General features: G+C 34.8%; 1 protein-coding gene across 1 annotated transcript in view; it reads right to left on the bottom strand.

The window, feature by feature from the left end:
- The window catches only part of ADGRB3 (adhesion G protein-coupled receptor B3), a 706,366-nt gene that overhangs the window by 58,005 nt on the left and 629,192 nt on the right, over nucleotides 1-19,169 (bottom strand). The window contains exons 21-24 of the mRNA XM_034991475.1: nucleotides 9,127-9,277; nucleotides 6,483-6,552; nucleotides 3,892-3,958; nucleotides 1,326-1,411 (exon numbers count right to left, since the gene is read on the bottom strand). Coding sequence (XP_034847366.1) covers nucleotides 1,326-1,411; nucleotides 3,892-3,958; nucleotides 6,483-6,552; nucleotides 9,127-9,277 — 374 coding nt within the window. The remainder of the gene's footprint in view (nucleotides 1-1,325; nucleotides 1,412-3,891; nucleotides 3,959-6,482; nucleotides 6,553-9,126; nucleotides 9,278-19,169) is intronic.

Below are 19,169 nucleotides of genomic sequence, written 5' to 3'. Positions count from 1 at the left end.
GCTATAAAGTTTTCATAAGAAAAGATACAAAGGGAAATTCAAAAGCATTAATATTTCACTCAAATTTCTACAAATTTATATAATGAGGTGAGCATGTAACCTTACAGTAAAAGCTGCTATCAACCTGCTTATGAAATGTTATTAGTCATTAAATGTGGTGATATCATAATGACAGTAAAATTAAAAGAGATGCTTTTCTAAATTTTATAAGTGGTTCAAATGTGCAAGTGAAAATTATGAATAAGTCTTCCTAGCAAGTTATAGTCAAAACATCATAAAGAATGAAAATATACGACAAGAATGGTGTTTCATTAGTGATTATTTCATGTGAAGAAATTTTCTGAAATATACGATTAATCAAAGAAAATGCAGTGTTTTTGCCCTAGTAGAGCTTGCTTGTCTTGATTCATGGTGTCACACACTGACATGTTCAGCCTACTATCCCGTCCTTTGTGACCCAAACTAATGGGCCTTGCTCACCTAAGAATAAGTATTTTTATACTGATTCAAAGGGGCACAGGCACCCAATGTTTAAAGCAGCATTGTCAACAAGAACCAAATTATGGAAAGAGCCCAAATGTCCATCAACCGATGAATGGATAAAGAAGATACACACACACATACGCACACACAGTGGACTACTACTTAGTTATAAAAAAGAATGCACTCTTGCCATTTGCAATGACATGGATGGAGCTAGAGTGTATTACACTAAGCAAACTAAGTCAGTCAGAAAGACAAATACTAATTCACTCATATGTGGAATTTAAGAAACAAAACAAATGGACACAGGGAAAGGAAGGAAAAAGAGAGAGAGAGAGAGAGGGGTAAACCCTAAGAGACTCCTAACTATTGAGAACTGAGGGTTGCTCGAGGGGAGGTGGGTGGGGGATGGGCTAACTGGGTGATGGGCATTAAGGAGGGCACTTGTGATGAGCATTGGGTGTTATATGTTAAATGATGAATCATTAAATTCTACTCCTGAAACCAATATTACACTGTATGTTAACTAAGAATTTAAACAAAAACTTGAAAAAAAATAACATTTTAAGTCCAGCCTTAACATTTAATCTTCTTATCTTACAAACAGGCAATATGCACAAACAAATCCAGACTTTCTTAATGGTCTTTCAAATTATTTTTAGATATTGGTCGCATTACTTAAGAACAGCACATTGAAAACTTGAATGGCAGAATCTACCAGACACGCTGGTTCATCAGGAACAAAATTCAAGGCACAGTTAAAATGCAGTCAATGATGATCTGGAATTGGAGTATGGGATTCACTGGTAAAGAACCTTCAAAATCCACCAATTGCAGCTTACCCGGCTCTGTGTTTGAGCTTTTTATCTAGGATCCCATCTCTGGAAACAAGTTTATTAAATACCAAAATGCCAATCACCATGTTGACCTGTCAAACAGAAACAAAGGTTGACCTTTCAATGATATTGGAGGGAATCAGGTCCCCTTTTCTCCTGAAAACCCTCTTTTATTAATAACCATTTCTGAATTCTGAACTCACAATAGTGATATAAAGCACCTATCAAATATTTTATAAGTGCACAATGAAACAGAACAATTTAACAGTGGTGTGTTACTTTAAAGTTTTAAAGTACAGTAAGTACATTTAATTTCCATGCTTTGCAGTTAACACTGAGGAAATTACCATTTAATTGTCTAACTTGTAAACGGTGCCATACTATACCAATCTGGCATTCTAAGTCACCCCCGACTAAAATCAATTGGCCAAATGAGTTTTACCCTAGGAGAGTCAAAAGATTTTCAGTCTCACAGTGTGAGACTAGGTTGCACCCAGGCAGGCAAAGGTGTTAAGGATTTGTCATTGTCCCCAGCAATGAGAACAGAATGCCTACATTCCTGAGGTGGTGTGGCTATTTCTCCTGTGGGTGGAGCACATTTTGATGTACCATGCTTTTCTAGAAAAGGGAAAGCCTATTCAACTCACCAGAATCCCTTAAGAGATGGACACTAACACCAGTTCTTATAATGTGCTCTACTGAACACTTCTCAGCATTTTCTAAGACTCTCTTACTCTCACTTAAAAGGTCTTTTGCATAATACATCTGAAATGAAATCACACATATTTTTCTTTCTCGAGTAAAATTGTAAAAAGCTGTAGAGATAGCTGTGGTCTATTTGTAGCAGCTTATTATGATAAGCACCCACAGTTCTCTAACCTACCAGCACTTCCTGATAAAGGAATCCAGTCCAACGCTGAAACAAGATAATCAAGGAAAAATATTTTCTTCTTTTTGCCTTCCTGCCCCTTACCCTCCATGATCAACAGAATCTCAGTGCATCCCCCAATGCAAATGGTGAAGCCTTTACATCGAAACTAGCAGTTCACAAAAATCTGTTTTAAACAGGATGACTAGTTAAAAAATAAAAAAAAAGGAAAGAAAATTCCATTTCCCCAGCACATTGGCCAGATAAAATATAAAGCTGAAATCTGTTTAACTACTGGTGTAAGGAAGATCCAAAGCAACTGTTAGGTAGGGACTTAGGAGTTGTCACTCTTCATAGCTTCCCTGGCAAGATACCATTTGATCAAAAGAAAGACTTACTCATCTTCATATTTCTCTATAATTATATGAACTAAGAGAAAAAAGTGTATTTCGTGGATTCTATTGATCTACAATTTAATCATGAGGGAATCCATCACTACTACTCCAAAGACCATACTTTGGTTTTTCAATTACACACATACTCTTTGTTTCTCCATTTTAGGGTTATATGTATATTAACTTAGTAGCTTAGGGAAATAATTCAATTGATTAAAAAAGATTTCAATGCAGCAGACAAAAATGTGTCTAATAGTTTCAATTTCCCTATGCTTTTCTCTAACACTCATGCCTAGATTTTTTCTTGTGAATCATGCACAGTTTCTGCTCCTTGTTATAGTTTAGAGGAGGGAGAGCAAACTTTAAAGAAAGAAAATGTTATACAGAGTTATTAAGAAAGATACAGCTAGCTTCTAATTTACTGAATGAATTGTTCAAGAAACCAAAGGGTAATTTTCCAATTAGAACTCTAATTGCACAGCAATGTGGATCTTTGTACTAATTCAGACCGTTTCCCCCCTTACATTTTCATTTAAAGATTTATTAGACCAGAAAGATTTGTAATTAATAATATTAGAGTGAGAGAAAGAAAGGAAAATTGGTAGAAAATTTTCATGTTCCCATGATTCCAAAAAGAAACATTTTAAATCCTTATGCATAAAATATGGCAGGGGCTCTCAACTGGGGGTTCTTTTTGTCCACAGGGAATATTGGGAAATGTCTGGAGACATTGTTGATTTTTACCGACTTGACGTTCCTACTGGTCTAGTAGGTAGAGCCCAAGGATGCTGCTAAACATCCTAAAATATAGAGGACAGCCCCACGACAAAGAAATATCTTGTCCAAAATGTCTGTGGCACTGAGGCTGAGAAACTCTGACATTTGGACATGTATTTTCTTGTTGATATTTGCTAGCAGGCAGCAGTTATCAAGATTAAGAGATCTTAACAACGATGTAGATCATACAGAATAGTATAAGGTGATATAATAAAGGGTCAAATTCTGTACATTAACAAGGAAGAATTTGTTGAAACTTACTCGAACTTCTTCACAAATGTGAAATTACTGTAAGAGAAATCCCACACTCCCATGTTTAATAGTCTTCAGTCTTCAAAATAAGAATATTTTAGAGTAATAAGGGTCTAAATAGCAGTTGATATTCAAATTTAAGTAATAACTGATAATTAAGTAATAATACATTGAACTCTAAAATTTCTACACAACAAATACAAAACCATCACTCTAACTGAAGCGAAGTAGTCTTTCTCGGCCAAGAAAACAAACAAAAGTAGTTGATTTTGATGTTTACCAGGACAACAGCGGCTGCAGGTCCAACAAAAGCGTAGAGCAGTCCTCCTTCAAGAGAGAGCCAGCAGCTAAAAATAACATCAGATAAAAACTAACAAAAATTAGTGATAAGTGTTAAACCACTGAAGTATGATATAAATTACTTGAATATGTATGTACTTAGTGCTCGAATTTTGGCACATTTCAAAGGCTTGTAATTAAACAAAAAGGCATTAGGAGATGTGGAAAAAACTAAAATTAGAGCATTTCATGTGTGAGAAATACTATATACCTTTCACAGAAAAGAAACTTTTAATATAAGGCCTTACTTTCAGGCAGTTAAAACATTTTAGACAAATTACTCTTGCAGTGAGATTTTTATATTGACTTCCAGTACAAAGGTGACTATTACATAATTTTGTAAAATGCTGCTTTATATCCATTATGAAAAATTTCAAATACTCCTTTAAGCAAGAACAGCATGCTTTTAGAGTCTTGCATATGTCATTTACGGGTTCTTCCTTGAGGCCACTGAGATATTGGGAGAAATTGGTTTAAAAGCCATCATTGCAGGGAATGGATAATCTATATTTTGTACACTTTTTTTTTCCTTCTGATTTTACTTTTGCCCCAGACTACTACGCCAATTCACTAAAGATAAGCTTTTGAATAAAAATAAGCGCAGCTGTGTTTATTTCAATTACTCCATTCACCAAGAGACGCAGGTTTACGTTGCTAGAGAGATGGTAGAGACCTGGTAACCCATTTGAGTAAGAACGTTTGTTTTCTCACAGGAGACGGCCATGAAGAAGACATGGGGCTTGACCCTGGAAGCTTCGTAAGGTGTAAGGTGGCCCATCTGCATGTGCAGAGTCCAGGAGAGTCAATATAAGGAAAATACCAGGAAATGTTTTATCTCTGCTGATGCAATGAATCATGCCCGCTATTTCGTGCACCTGTTTTTGACATTTGACCCTGTCAATATTACTTTAAGTCCACAGAATCAACATGCTGCCTCCAAAATTAACCACCACTGACAATAACTGTTCTGTATCTGTTCTAAGAATACACTTTTCTACGTTGGTTGTGGTGGTGGTTACCTGACTTAGGCATTTGTTAAAGCCAACAGAACTATACACTGAACAGGGTGAATGTTACTCTGCATAAATTATATCTTAATTAAAAATTTCAACCTAGTAACCTTACCCATACAGACATGCCAATACATGTATCAATTTATACATAACACACATGTGTCTGTCTGTGTGTATTCAAAGTCTGCTTTTACTTATTTCTCCTTGCCATAGGAATGGACACATAAAATTCTACTTTCCCACTTCGGGGTTGATAATTTAGTATCTATTTTTTAGATGAAATAACTAGAGAAAAAGCCTTTAGTCTGATGCAACACTGTAGTCGGTATCCCTTAGACTGCCACTACATTTCTACTATATTTTTGTGCAAGGTAATCTTCAAACTGATACATGCATTACTCATTATATTGTATTCCGTCTCAATCACAAACTCCTTGAAAGTTGGAACCATATCATCCATAATCCTATCTCTTTCTACATCCCCAATACAGTGCCTTTCAAATACTGGGTTTTACCAAAGAGTCATACTGTTGTAAAAAGAAATGGCTTAAAGATAATAGCGCTGTAGTAAGCCCTCCTCTACAACAGAGATGACTGGGGAGTTTTGCCTGTTTGTGTGTTCACATAATATAGACTGCAGAAGAAAAACAAGCGTTCTAATGATACGAGTTCTGTAAACTCTTTGGAAACTTCTTTCGGATGGGCAGGTGACATGATGTGTCTTAGCACAATCTCCATTTGGATGAACCCACCAGAAGGTCTAATTAGTGGTAATTCCTATCTCAAACCTGAAGACGAACCAAAAATCTCACTTTAAAAATTTATGCTTCTAATAAGATGTGCACATCTCTTTCACCATTTCTCAACTGCCTCCTCAGCTTGAAAGAGCAGATGAAGTAAAATATGAAAGTGTATTGTTTTACATTTTAAATGTTAAACATAAAGCTTACTTATAAAATCTCTCACAGAATTTATCAGTATTACAGCTGTGATTAGGATGGGCTGATACCATACCCTATTTCTTCCCTCTAATTTCTCCCATAGCCTAGGCATTTTCTAACGTGTATTCTACTGATTCTCCTGATCTGCAAGTTTTAGTATTACCTTAACATGGCAACAAAACCTGAACTAACATGACACAACTTGGTTGATACCAATATATATTATCATTAGTGAAATCAGAAGCTCAGAGCAGAATCATATTCTAAAAGGTAAACACCAAGGTTTATTCAGTTCTAAAAAAATGTATTTGAGATTAAACGCACAAAGTAAATATTGAAACATTTTGAAATGCACTGGTCTCATGAGGCAATGGGAAACTGAAACAAGGATTCTGCACAGGGCTTCAGCATTTACTTCCTAACCTCTGTGCATTTAAGCTCCCTTACATCATTCCACACTAATATGATTTCTACCATAGTTAATGACTCAGGGACAAAATGCAAGCCATCAGCAGTGCCAACCAAGATTAATGAAGCATAGATGATGATTTATGATTTATCACTGTGGATGGACTTACTAGTGGTCAGTGCCATATCCTTTCGTCCTCGTGAAGCCTACTGATGTGGCCACTACTAATGCTGGTAAACCTGCAAGAGAAGCATTGTCACACTTCACATTCAGCCATAACCACTGTGCACTCTGGCTCAAGCAAAGCTAGGACAGAGTCAAAATGCTTACATTGAAGGAACTACCATTGCATTAATTCTTTCAATAAAGTATGTTTCCATTACAAAATTTCTTTCAAGTACAAAAATATGAGGGCGACAGCTGGTCTTTTAACTCAGTGCACTTCTCTAATGTTGCTAGGTTACCACCACATTTGACATGGGTTTAAAGGAAACTAATAACAGAGATTTAGTATATCTTTTATTTTTTCCCTAGGGGTTTACACTGTTATAAAGGAAATTTGTAGTTATAAAGTCAGAAAGGCAAAAAATGGATATTCTGCTCTGATGGAATATCACAGAAGTGGGACATTCAGTTGGCCCCATATTGATCCACATCCAGTTGTACTTAGAAAAAAATAAATTATATCACATAATTCATTCTTTATGATTTACTTATAATAACAAGAATGTAGGATCAAGGTTAAGGGCCCGAAGAAATTAATTTTGGGGCCTCCTGATTATCCTCCTTTTAACAATCCTGAACGAAATTCAGAAAATATATGACAGTTTCTCTTCATGGACTTCTAGGTAGGCATCTCTCCACACATTCATCAGTCCCTCTTAGCATTCAATTGCCTGCATACCTGTGCCAATTTCGACCTAACATCTTTTAGTTTATATTTATAGGAATCACACTCTCCTTATTCAAGTTCAGTGGAACATCCCTGTGTTTTGGTGAACAGAGCTCAGTCTAATCTATGCTGTTTAATTCTTTTTTTTTTTTTCTTTTTTTAATTTTGATCATGACTTCTTTTCAGTAAGATGATGTTTGCCTTTCCAGGTAGAAAAATCCATCATCTAATCACCTCCTTGAGTCCCCTCCACCAATCTTCTTTCTTCCTATCATTTCCCCTCCTTCCCGCTATTCTCTTCGGTCTTTTCAAGTGACATCACATTCCTTCATGAAGTTTAAAACTAAGAGAAGCATCTTAGAGGGACACATCATATTTTTAAACAGATATGCATCTCCCCCCACCCTGTATACACGTGTGTGTGTGTGTATATGTGTGTGTGTATAGAGAGAGAGAGTTGACTTTTTGATTGACTAGACCAAGTCATTAGAAAAAATTCTCTCCTGGGTCATAGTTAAAGCATTAATAATCTTCATTCGGTACAATTTAGATTATTTTTTTCTAAATTTATTATGTTGCACTTTGCTATAATGAAATTCATATGACACTAATCCACCAACTCAGACTTCCTGATAGTCTAGCACCATCGGCTTAGCTTTTTTGCTTCCCGAGTAGTTTAATATTATCTGTAAACTTGGAGACCAGCTGTGAGCCCTCTCCTCAAGATCTTTGGTAATGGTGTTATTAAATAGCTAGTTACCAATCCAGAAAATTGCCATTCTTTATACTTAGGGGAAGTCACTTACCTGGATTCTATATTTCTTGGATCTATGGCACTAAGTCATGAAAAAAGTGTTCCCTGATTCAATACCAGTCTATCTTTAGAAGGTCTTTGACATGAAATCCAGACAAAAGTTTTATGAAAGTGTAAGTAGAATACATTCTCCAATTTCTTCTTAATGGCTTTCCCATTGGCCTGTGCAAAGAGCCCTAATGTATTAATCACACATGACAGAACCTTGCTGAAACCTGATGGATAATCTTTAAGTGATCTGGATCCTACTTTTTCCAGTATGAATTATTCTTTTATTGTAATAAGTCCACTTACTTGTAATTTTTCAGACTCCATCAAACATCCTATTCTCTAGTCTTCTGGTATATTAGGTATTTTTTATGTATTTGACCCAAAATTCCCCATTTTTTTAGTTCGAGTCTTTTGAAACTCAAAGGCAAACATGACAGAATCCTGAGGTTTTCTGAAACTAGTTTCTTAAATTAATTAAACTAATTCTAATTAAACTAAGCTAATTAATTCTAATTAAACATTAGAATTGGCCTTATGAAAAACCCAGATCTTCAGGATGTCCATTTCATAAGGCAATTTGAGAGAAACTTTTCCTAATAAAGATAAGCAAATAATTAATTCTCAGTCTGTCAACAATTCTGTTTCTCCGACTAGCTGTGAGGTTTAATTCATTCTCTACATGACTTTCTTCCTGTGACATGAATAGCTGTAGTCCTTAATTGCTTTGAGCTCTCTTGGAAGGGACTTCTCGAAGTTTTCTTATGGGGAGTACATGACTAGTGAACATGACAAGTACCTGTTTTGAGCCCTGAACATTTTAGAACATTTTGCATTTTCAAGACATATTAGCAGAGAACACTTTGCTTTTCTGCCTGTAGCTATCCCAGGACTCCTCTTACACCATTGCTTAACTGACTGGCTACGGGTCATCCAATATTTACTCCTTTTTAAAACTCCAAATGCCCAAAGAATGTTAAAAAATGACCATATATATATATTCCATATATCAAATTGAACACAAAGAAAAGTAGCCTGGGGATAATCACACTCTACAGCTTCATTATGTGTTCAAAGCCATCTTAACAAGAGCACAAAAGAGTATATTAATATGCTTACCCCATCCAAGGCACAAAAAACGTTTCCTTATAAGCCGTGTCCTAATTTTTCCAGTTACAGCCATATATGACTGCCACGCCTCAGTCAAAACCCAACAGAATGAAGCCAGGAAGAAAAAGTGCAAAAATGCAGTGGTGGTTGTACAGATGCTCTGTGGAAACAAAAAAGACTCACACTGAATATGGTGGTGGTGGTGGGGGGGGGGTCATCATGTGTCCTCCAGGGGATTGTTAATCTTCAACTCATTGCTTTTATTTCAAATATCTACCTCTCCTGTGTGACAGAGTAATTATTTACAGAACTGAGAAACCCTGCAGTCTTTATGCTGTATACAATATCTATGATAGAAAAAAAAAAATACGTCCTAATTCCATTTGCATGTTCAATTTTTTATAAGGAGAAGCCTGAATGTAAATTAAAACCCAAGGGAGATTACAATTACTACTTTACTTGAAATGTAATTATGGGAATGGTCCTATCTTTGGTTTAATTTAAGTTACAGACATCTTGCATAATTCTTTTGGCTACACTCTTTATCCTTCCATTTTAGCTGATAATTCTTGGTTGTTTTATCTGTATTGATGTTAAGATTACACCCCAACAGCCATCCAAAAGGAAAAACTACTTTTATACAAATGTGATATTCCTGGTGTAAGACCAAAGTATAAAATGAGATTTGGCTAAGAGCCAAAATACAAAAATAACATATGTATTTTAAAGTCCTTAATACATTGTTCTGTATTATTACATTACAATGTGTGTCCTAATCAAATCATTTTGAAAAGTTAATCAAGTCACTAGCAGTACACAGCCATGATTTCACAGATATTTTACTTGATGCAACTTAATCATTCTGAACATGCTAACCATTAGTTACTTGTGACTCCTCCGCGAAGGGGAGAACCTTCATTTTGGTAAGGGCTGCTACTTATTTGACTACTGGTATAATGTCTTTGTGTAAATCTTGTTCAAATGCAAGTCTTCATCAATCAGAACCAGTAACTAAACTACCCTCTTCCTTTGTCAGTCTCCGTCTTGCTATTTCCAGAAATTGAAAAGAGCAAACACAGAATTAGAAAAAAAAAAAAAAAAACAAACACAACTCATTAACAGAGAAATAAAAGTACAACCCCCATCTTCTCGCCTCCACTCCAGTATACTGCTAAGGCAGAATATCTTTTTAAAATTTTGGCCCAAATTATTCCTATTATTTGTTTATTCTGCTGAAATTTACCAGATGTTAATTTAGCTTTGTAGTTCTTTCCATCCTATAAAAAGAACTTTACCATGTTTATCTCACCAGCTTTTTTTTTAAAAATGTTCAGAGATAATGTACAGAAGCTGAATAGCCCTGTGCTAGGCATATAGCATGTACTTCAACTGATTATGACCACAATCATCATTATTTTAAAAATAGTACTAAAAAAAGTGTTGCTGGTTTTCGGCATATGATTCCTTGTTTTATGTAGCACTTAAATATACTTAGTTACTTAGACTTATTCTCACAAACATGGCAACTTTCAGTATGATAAAGTCATGGAGTTCTAAAACCTTCTTCCTTAAACCTTTATTCCTGCTTCAGGCATAATGTAGCTTTAATCAACTGTAATTCCGCCTATACTCAAGACATTCAGACTTTTCTTCCAAGTTTTAAATAACTGCAGCTGACTACTTTGCTCACTCCTGATCTGCAGTTCCTGATCCCAATTTGAATTTCAAAGATAACTCTTCCCTTTAATACCTGAAGACTAGTTACACTTTCTAATTCACCTGTCATTTCCTTCCACCAGTTTGTCTCACCTCAACTGTATGTGCTAGCAAAATTATTCCTTCTCCATTTTTAAACTTTCAGTATAAGGTTATATAAAACAATGTAAAAATGTTGAAATGTTAAATGTTAAGTACTGGATGCACTGCAATTTCGTAAGAAATAATAAAATGCTCAATGTGTCAATACAGAGACTTTTAATTTGCTCTTTATTATGTTTGTTGCCTTGGGACTTCCTGATAACGTACTTCAATTTTAATAAAAATTGAAATACATCTAACTTGGGACTACTGACATTTATTTCAGTAATTCATGTCTCTCTGGACAACAATGGCCATATATGTGTGGAATATGGCCACAATGTGTGGAAAAAAAGTATAGAATCTAGAGAAGTAAGAACCATTTCTATGAGCAATAGCATTCTACTATGATGAGATGAATATTCATATATATCTAGAAAGTGCTCTAACTATGAAGGAAAGCTGTCTCAACCTAAAGAATGTGTATATATGGACTAAAGTGGTCTAAAGTCACAAAACTAATCTTACATAAAGAGTATAACAAAATATATATTCCTGAAAAATAAAGGGAGATACATTTTACCTCATTATCATATGAAGAATCAGTATAAAATAATGAAACATACACAATTTTTCTACTGATATATTTGTTAAGCTGTCTTTTAAAAATACAACTTATATAATAGCAATTTCCAAATAAACTCTTTTATTTTCCACATTTGTCATCTCAGTTTCCACAAGGGTGGCTATTCTAATGTTCGGGGCTCAAGATTCTTTCATTTCTTCTCCCACATAACCTAAATCCCACATCAGCAACCCACAAAGATAAACCATCCCTTGGGTCCCCTCAGTACTAGAGATTTTTACACTTATAAATCTCAAACTCTGATTCACTTTTTCTATAAACAGGTTTATATCTTGTCATTTGTTTAATTTTCTGACTACTGGACTCACTGTCATGACCTCCAGATTTACAGTTTCTCCTTATTCAAATGTGTCTACTTTTGACTCCCACAATAGCTGAGTCTTTTTTTTTGGGGGGGGGTCAGAGAGAGAGAGTGAGAAAGAGACAGAGCACAAGCAAGCAGAGCAGGCAGAGGGAGAAGCAGACTCCCCACTGAGCAAGGAGCCCGATGTGGGGCTCGATCCCAGAACCCTGGGTTCATGACCTGAGCCAAAGGCAGATGCTTAACTGACTGAGCCACCAGGCATCCCAACACAACAGCTGAGTCTTGACAGCTTGCCATTTCAAACCTGAGACTCACTAGCACCTCAAGCACATCATTCAATTCTTCTGCTACACCTGCCTTGCTGAACCTCAGTTTGGTCCTTTACAACTGATGAGCGTTGTTGACAGATATTACAAAACTTGAAAGGGTATGAACTTGGCAAACTGAGCACTGCTCCTACCTGTCACCCTCATGCATACCATTCACCCCAAATCCTTAGGGACAATAGAAAAAGATTTCATGAAATAACTGGAAAGAAAATAAGTATAAACTGTAGTAGATTAGAGACTGTGAGAAATGCCTGAAAAACAAAACAGATGAGTACAGACTAAAGGATACCCCAGCTCAAAGCAAGGTATTAGAGATGAAGACATGGAAATAGGGGATTAAGATACATGGATGACACACAGTTCTAACATCTGTTTGAAACTACTTTCGGAAGGAAAAAATAGAGAAAATTTCAAGGAAAGGCAGCATTTAAAGAAAGATTATGGAAAAGCTTCTCAGAACGTCAAAGATCCTCTGGGCTGAAGGATAAATTGAAGATGAAACACACACACACACACACACACACACCTCAATATGTTGTGATGAAATTTGTGAACATCAAGAATAAAAAGAAAATCTTAAAAGCTGTCAGAGTCAAAAGAAGGATTACTTACAAAGAAATAAGAATCAAATTGACATCAGATTCCTTGTGAGCAACCCAGGATATAAGAAGACAGTAGAATAATATCTTTAGCATTCTAAGGGAAAATAACTTTGAAGATAGAATTCTATACCCACCAAAACTATTATTCAAGTGAGAGGCAGAAATAAAGGTATTTTTAGAATTAAAGGAACTTTGAAGTTTACTACCTTTGGATTCTCTCTGAAAGAACTGCTAGACAATATAAACCAATAATAATAAGAAGAAATCCAGGAGGAGGGAATGAGATAAAAGACATAATGGATAGCAAAGAGAGTAATAAAATACATCAAGTCTACATAAATGTTTATTCAAAAGCTTAAATATACATATTTTAATTTTTAAAATAGAACCACTTAAATATAAAATTCAAAATAATATAAATGAGGTGAGAGAAATGAAAGTTGCAAAGGATCAGGAGAAAATAAAAGTATGCTAAGCCTTTTGGTTATTGTTCTTCTGAGGAATATTAGAGATACTAATTAGCTCTAGATGTTAGAAAAATATGTTTGAACATGCATATTAACAATGTTAAGGTAACCACAAAAGGTAGAAACAAATAATGTATTTATAAGATAGTAGAGGAAAAATAGAACTAAAGAAAAAATTTATCAGCCTAACTAATGGAAGGCAAAGGGACAAAAATAAACTAGAACATATGATAAAGGAAAAAAAAATAACAAAAATAATTCCAAACATATCAGAAATTATAGAAATGGAAATGTTTTAAATTCATTAGTTAAAAGTTAAGAACTTTCATATTGAATAAAAAAATCAAAATCTAGTAATGTATTTATGAGCCATATCTCAAACTCAATGACACAGGGAAATTAGGAATAAAGAGATGAAAAGAGCTGTATTAAGCAAATGCGAACATGAAAAAATCAGATGTCACAACGTTAATGTTGAAAAAAAAAGCATTAAAAGAGATGAAGGACTTTTCATCCTGATAAAAGAAGCAGGTCATAAAGAAGTTTCCAAAGGAACACGTCTTTATGAAACTAATAAGAATTTTTCAAAGTATGTGAAACAAAAACTGAGAAAACTACAAGAATAAACTGTCAAAACTAAGTTTATAATGAAAGACTTAATATGCAGCTCTCAGAAAGTCACAGGAAATTTGGGCTTTTTCCATTGTTCGGCTATTGTTGAAAATGCTGCTATAAACATCCGGATGCATGTACCCCTCTGAATTAGTATTTTTGTATCTTTTGGGTAAATACCTAGTAATGCAATTGCTGGATCCCAAATGTCCATTGACTAATGAATGGATAAAGAAGTGGTATATAGTGGAATATTACTCAGCCATAAAAAAGAATGAAATCTTGCCATTTGCAAAGACATGGATGGAGCTGATGAGTATTATACTAAGCAAAATAAGTCAGTCAGAGAAAGACAAATACCATATGATTTTACTCATATGTGGAATTTAAGAAAAAAAACAAATGATCATAGGGGGAAAAAAAGAGAGGCAAACCAAGAAACAGACTCGAAATTATAGAGAACAAAGGAATGGTTGTTACCAGAGGGGAAGTGGGTGGGCGGTTAAATAGGTGATGGGGATTAAGGGGTGCACTGGTTGTGATGAGTACTGGGTGTTGTATGTACGTTGTATACCCAAAACTAATACTACACTGTATGTTAACGTGAATTTAAATAAAAACTTAGAAAAAAAGAAATATATCTCCTTATTAAATAGAAAACCCAAGAGGATCTATTTTTAAATTGTTAGAAATAAGAAGAAGAACCAACAAAGTGGCTAGATACAAGATAAATGCACAAAAATTACATTTCCTGTACACTGAGGTCAATATATAAAATTAATTTTTTCTATACACCATCAATATCCGTCGGAAAATGTAATACAAGATGTCTAATTAATTATGACAACTTTATCTCTCTTCTCCCTCCCAAACCATGTTAAAATTAACGAATTATTAAGCCACAGAAAAAAGAAAAGGCAGTAGACAACAGTGAACTCAAGATGTTGCCAATTCAGATGTTGAGATAAGGCATAACTGACTTAGAGTGACAGAGAACATTATCAGAGTGCTTATAGAATTGGGAGGCAGTGATGGAAATATTGATGGTAATGGACCCAATGCACTCTGCAGACCTTCAGAAGGTTTTAATACTTGGAAACAGTAGGGACCAGAAACAGAAGGAGGACTTTGCAAGGGGCTGAAAGAGAGGCTGTTGAAAATCTATATACAGAATAGCTGAAACTCTGTGTTTCCTCCCCAACTCAGTCAAGTCCTGTACTGTGATAGGGTGGGTTAGTCTCTGGAAAATTGAATGGGCTGGGTTCTAAACTCAAGCATTAGTCTCATTAATGGGTAGGCATATAAGGCAGATACAAGCATAAATATTAAACCCTAAGCACCCTCCTCTAATTTTCTCTTTACTTCTGCTCCCAGGATGCCAGCAGGTCAGAGATTAAAATTTACCCCAGAAGGGGGAAAAAATCTTCATATGCTGGCTCATCCTTCACTAACATACTGTGAAATCTACCTTTCATTAAGTCCATCTACCCATATAGAACTTTAAGTCAGTTTTTAGGGCCTTGCTTTTATATATGAATATACAGCCAATGATATTCAGATAATTGAAAAAATATTCCAACATGGAAAAAAGAAAAAAGGCCAAGAAAAGAAAAAGTGTGGGGGAGTGAGGAGAGACCACAGAGGTGACAGAAAAATAAAAACTTCAAAAACAGTCTAAATTCCTCAGAAACTGAGAAAAGGAATTGCACCTATGAAACAAAATCACTAGGGAAAGATTATCAGATGAAAGAAAAGGTCCTATTCATAATGACAATAGAAACTACAAAAAACAACTCAAATACATTTAACAGGAGCTTCATGTAGAAAATTATAACATTTAATTAAAGGGCACAAAACAAGACACAATTAAATGGGAAAATATATTATGCATGTGAATTGGAGAATTAGTGTCATATAAATGTCAATCTTTCCCAAACTGATAAATACATGCAATACAATTCCCATCAAATTTTAACTTTTTTCTTTTAGTTTGATAAGCCAATTCTAAGTCATAGGGAAAACTAACTACAAAGAATAGTCCAGAGGGCGCCTGGGTGGCTCAGTCGTTAAGCGTCTGCCTTCGGCTCAGGTCATGATCCCAGGGTCCTGGGATCGAGCCCTACATCGGGCTCCCTGCTTGGCGGGAAGCCTGCTTCTCCCTCTCCCACTCCCCCTGCTTGTGTTCCTGCTCTCGCTGTCTCTCTCTCTGTCAAATAAATAAAATCTTTAAAAAAAAAAAAAAGAATAGTCCAGAAAGTCTAAAAAGAAAAAAAAAAAAGAAAGAAGCATAGTCTTCCCAATGACATAAAACAGAATAATATGTAGTCAGATGATCACCATTCCTATTTTGCACAGGAGGGTTTGGAGAGACTGTTACTTGGTCAATATCTCATGGTTAATGAGTGAGGTGGAGGAGTTAAAACATGGTCTCTGACTCCAGGGCTTGTGTATTTTCTTAACTACCTCACACTGCTTTCTGACAGTATTTTTTGCACATCCATAGTCTAATCCTCATAATCTTTTTTATCCTCTCAACCTTCCTCCTTATTCCTAAATCAGATAACCTTGCCTTCACCATTACTGATGAGGTGCATATCTTCCTATTTCCTATACTCCTTACCTTGAAATTTCTCCCTTAATTTCATCTACACCTTCCTCCCTTCCAGGAGATGGTGTAATAGAGTTAAGAGACAGGTCCCTGGAGTGGCACTGTGGGTTCACACATTGACTGCTGCACTTACTGGTTGTTACTTAAAATCTGTGTGCCTCTCTTTTCTCATAAAAAAAAATGAGGATAATTATAGCATCTACCTCATAAGACTGTTGTGAAGATTAAATGGCATGATACATGTAAGTTTGATACATAGTAACCACGCTTGATCCTGTATTTGGTCAACTATATACTCTTCTCTTTTAGTTAGTTCCTATATACCTAATCTCTTAGCCTACAAATCTGTTGAGATCTCTATCTTCAACTAACCAACAATCAACCTTCTTTTTATTGGTTTATTCACAGAGGTTCTCACCGGATTGTTCTCTTTCCAATTGTGGTCAAATTTCTTGAAAGGTGAAGCTATCCATCAGCTTCTTTACTATATGTTTACACATTTTCTTTCCATCTAGCATCTTCCCTCAATTTCCCTCTTATAGGAATCACCCATGGCTTTCTAATTTCCAAATCTAAGATTTTTTTTTTTTTTTATTTGACAGAGAGAGACACAGCGAGAGAGGGAACACAAGCAGAAAGAGTGTGAGAGAGAGAAGCAGGCTTCCCGCTGAGCAGGGAGCCCGATGCGGGGCTCGATCCCAGGACCCTGGGATCATGACCTGAGCCGAAGGCAGATGCCTAATGACTGAACCACCCAGGCACCCCTCTAATTTCCAAATCTAACTAATGGAATTTTTTCAATTTCCCACAAAGATTTTGAACCTTAACATTCTCACAAGTTATGAGATTTTTACTGTAGGGTCTTTAAGGGTTTCCCTAGCTCTAAAATTCTACAATAGCATGAATACTGTCTAATTAAAAGTCTGAGCTATTCATTTCTTCTTGAATTAATTCTGGCAATTTATATTTTCCCACAAATTATCCATTTCATTTATATTTTCCAATGTCTTATACTATATGATTGTATATAATGTTCTCATAAATTTTAAGAAATACTGTTTTTTTGCTTCTAAGGTTGCTTATCTATGTTTCCTATTTCTTTATCAAAGATGTCTGTTTTACTAATTTATTTTAAATCTTAATGATTCCTTAAGTCCAACTAGAAAAATATTATTACATTAGTACTGAGATGAATTTCTTAAAGTGTAAAATATAATTATTTATTCTTTTCATTTGGCAGACTTTCAAGGATTCTAAGAAAAAAATACCATGTTTACCTTATTCCCAACATTCAAATAAATCAAAGGGTGTTAGCATTTAAAAATAAGCAATCATAGACTCCTATTATGTAAATATTTCAAAAAGCAAAAAGCGAAAATGATTTTGATGAGAGATATAGGATATAAAAAAAAAAACCTTCCATGGAATAGAGAATGCAGAGAAGCTTGCTTTTGCTAGAAATATGAAAAACAGAATTTTGAGATGAAACACTTCAGTAGAATATTTAGAAACTCAAACAGTATCAATATCTGTATACTTTAATTGCGGTATTTATGGGGAAATCAAGAGTTACCGAAGTTACTGCAACATTTAACAATCTTAGACGACCTAAATCATTCCTCCATATGAAGCAATTCTTACTTGAATTTAGATAATTTCCTCCACTCTCACACTAATTTGTCTTTAATAAATAAATAGACAACATGATGACTATAGTTAACACTGCTGTATGACATACAGGAAAGTTGCGAGTAAATCCTAAGAGTTCTCATCACAAGGAGAAATTTTTTCTTGCTTTCTTTCTTCTCTTTTCATTGTAACTTTATGAAAAGATGGATGATGTTGGCTGAACCCGTTGTGATCACTTCACAATATATGTAAATCAAGCCATTATGCTGAATGTCTTAAACTTATACAGTGATGTATGTCAGTTATTTATTAATAAAACTGGAAAAAATTATAAATATGTATATCTTGCTATTCATGTGGAATAAAACACGCACAAGACACATACAATAGAATTCTGAAATGCACCTGTAACTCCTTACAAGTGAATGACGCTATGGGAAGAAATTCTGGTTCATCATTATAGTGATTTTAAAGACAATCCTTTAAAGGTTGCATTAATAACTGTCTGTTTACCTTATTGAGAAAAAGTGTTTTTTACAGACTAAAAATAAATTACTGTGAGAGTGAAATAAGATAATGGATAAAAAGGGCTTGCACAAAGAACACATAACTTCACGTATAGTAAGTGCTCAATAAATAATAGCTGTTAATAAGGTCACAATTAAAAGCAAATACATGGATTTTTATTTGGCAAAACAAACATAATTGAAAATGTCTGAGACTACATTTTAATGCATGATAAAAAGCTAACTTATCAAGCACCTACTCTGCCTTAAACATCAATTTTGCAACAATGCTGTAAGATAAATATTTTATAAACGAGGAGATGAAGCTCAGAGAGGTTAAATAACTTGTCTGAAGTTACATAAGCAGCAAATGAAGGAGCATATATTCTTTTTTTTAATATATATTCTTTTCATTACAATATGTTGCCCTTGATTTTGCTGATATTTCTATTTCTATGGTTATACTATATCCCTTCAAGCCAGTGCAAATCGTTTTAAAATAGCAGAATGTAGATAGTGAATAAATAGATGCTATGATATACAAACAAAAAT

The sequence above is a fragment of the Mirounga leonina genome, unplaced genomic scaffold, assembly GCF_011800145.1.
Source record: "Mirounga leonina isolate KUSES-001 unplaced genomic scaffold, KU_Mleo_1.0 Mir_53, whole genome shotgun sequence".
NCBI lineage: Eukaryota > Metazoa > Chordata > Mammalia > Carnivora > Phocidae > Mirounga > Mirounga leonina.
Note: the sequence above shows the minus strand (reverse complement) of the source record. Positions and strands in the feature narration are given on the sequence as shown.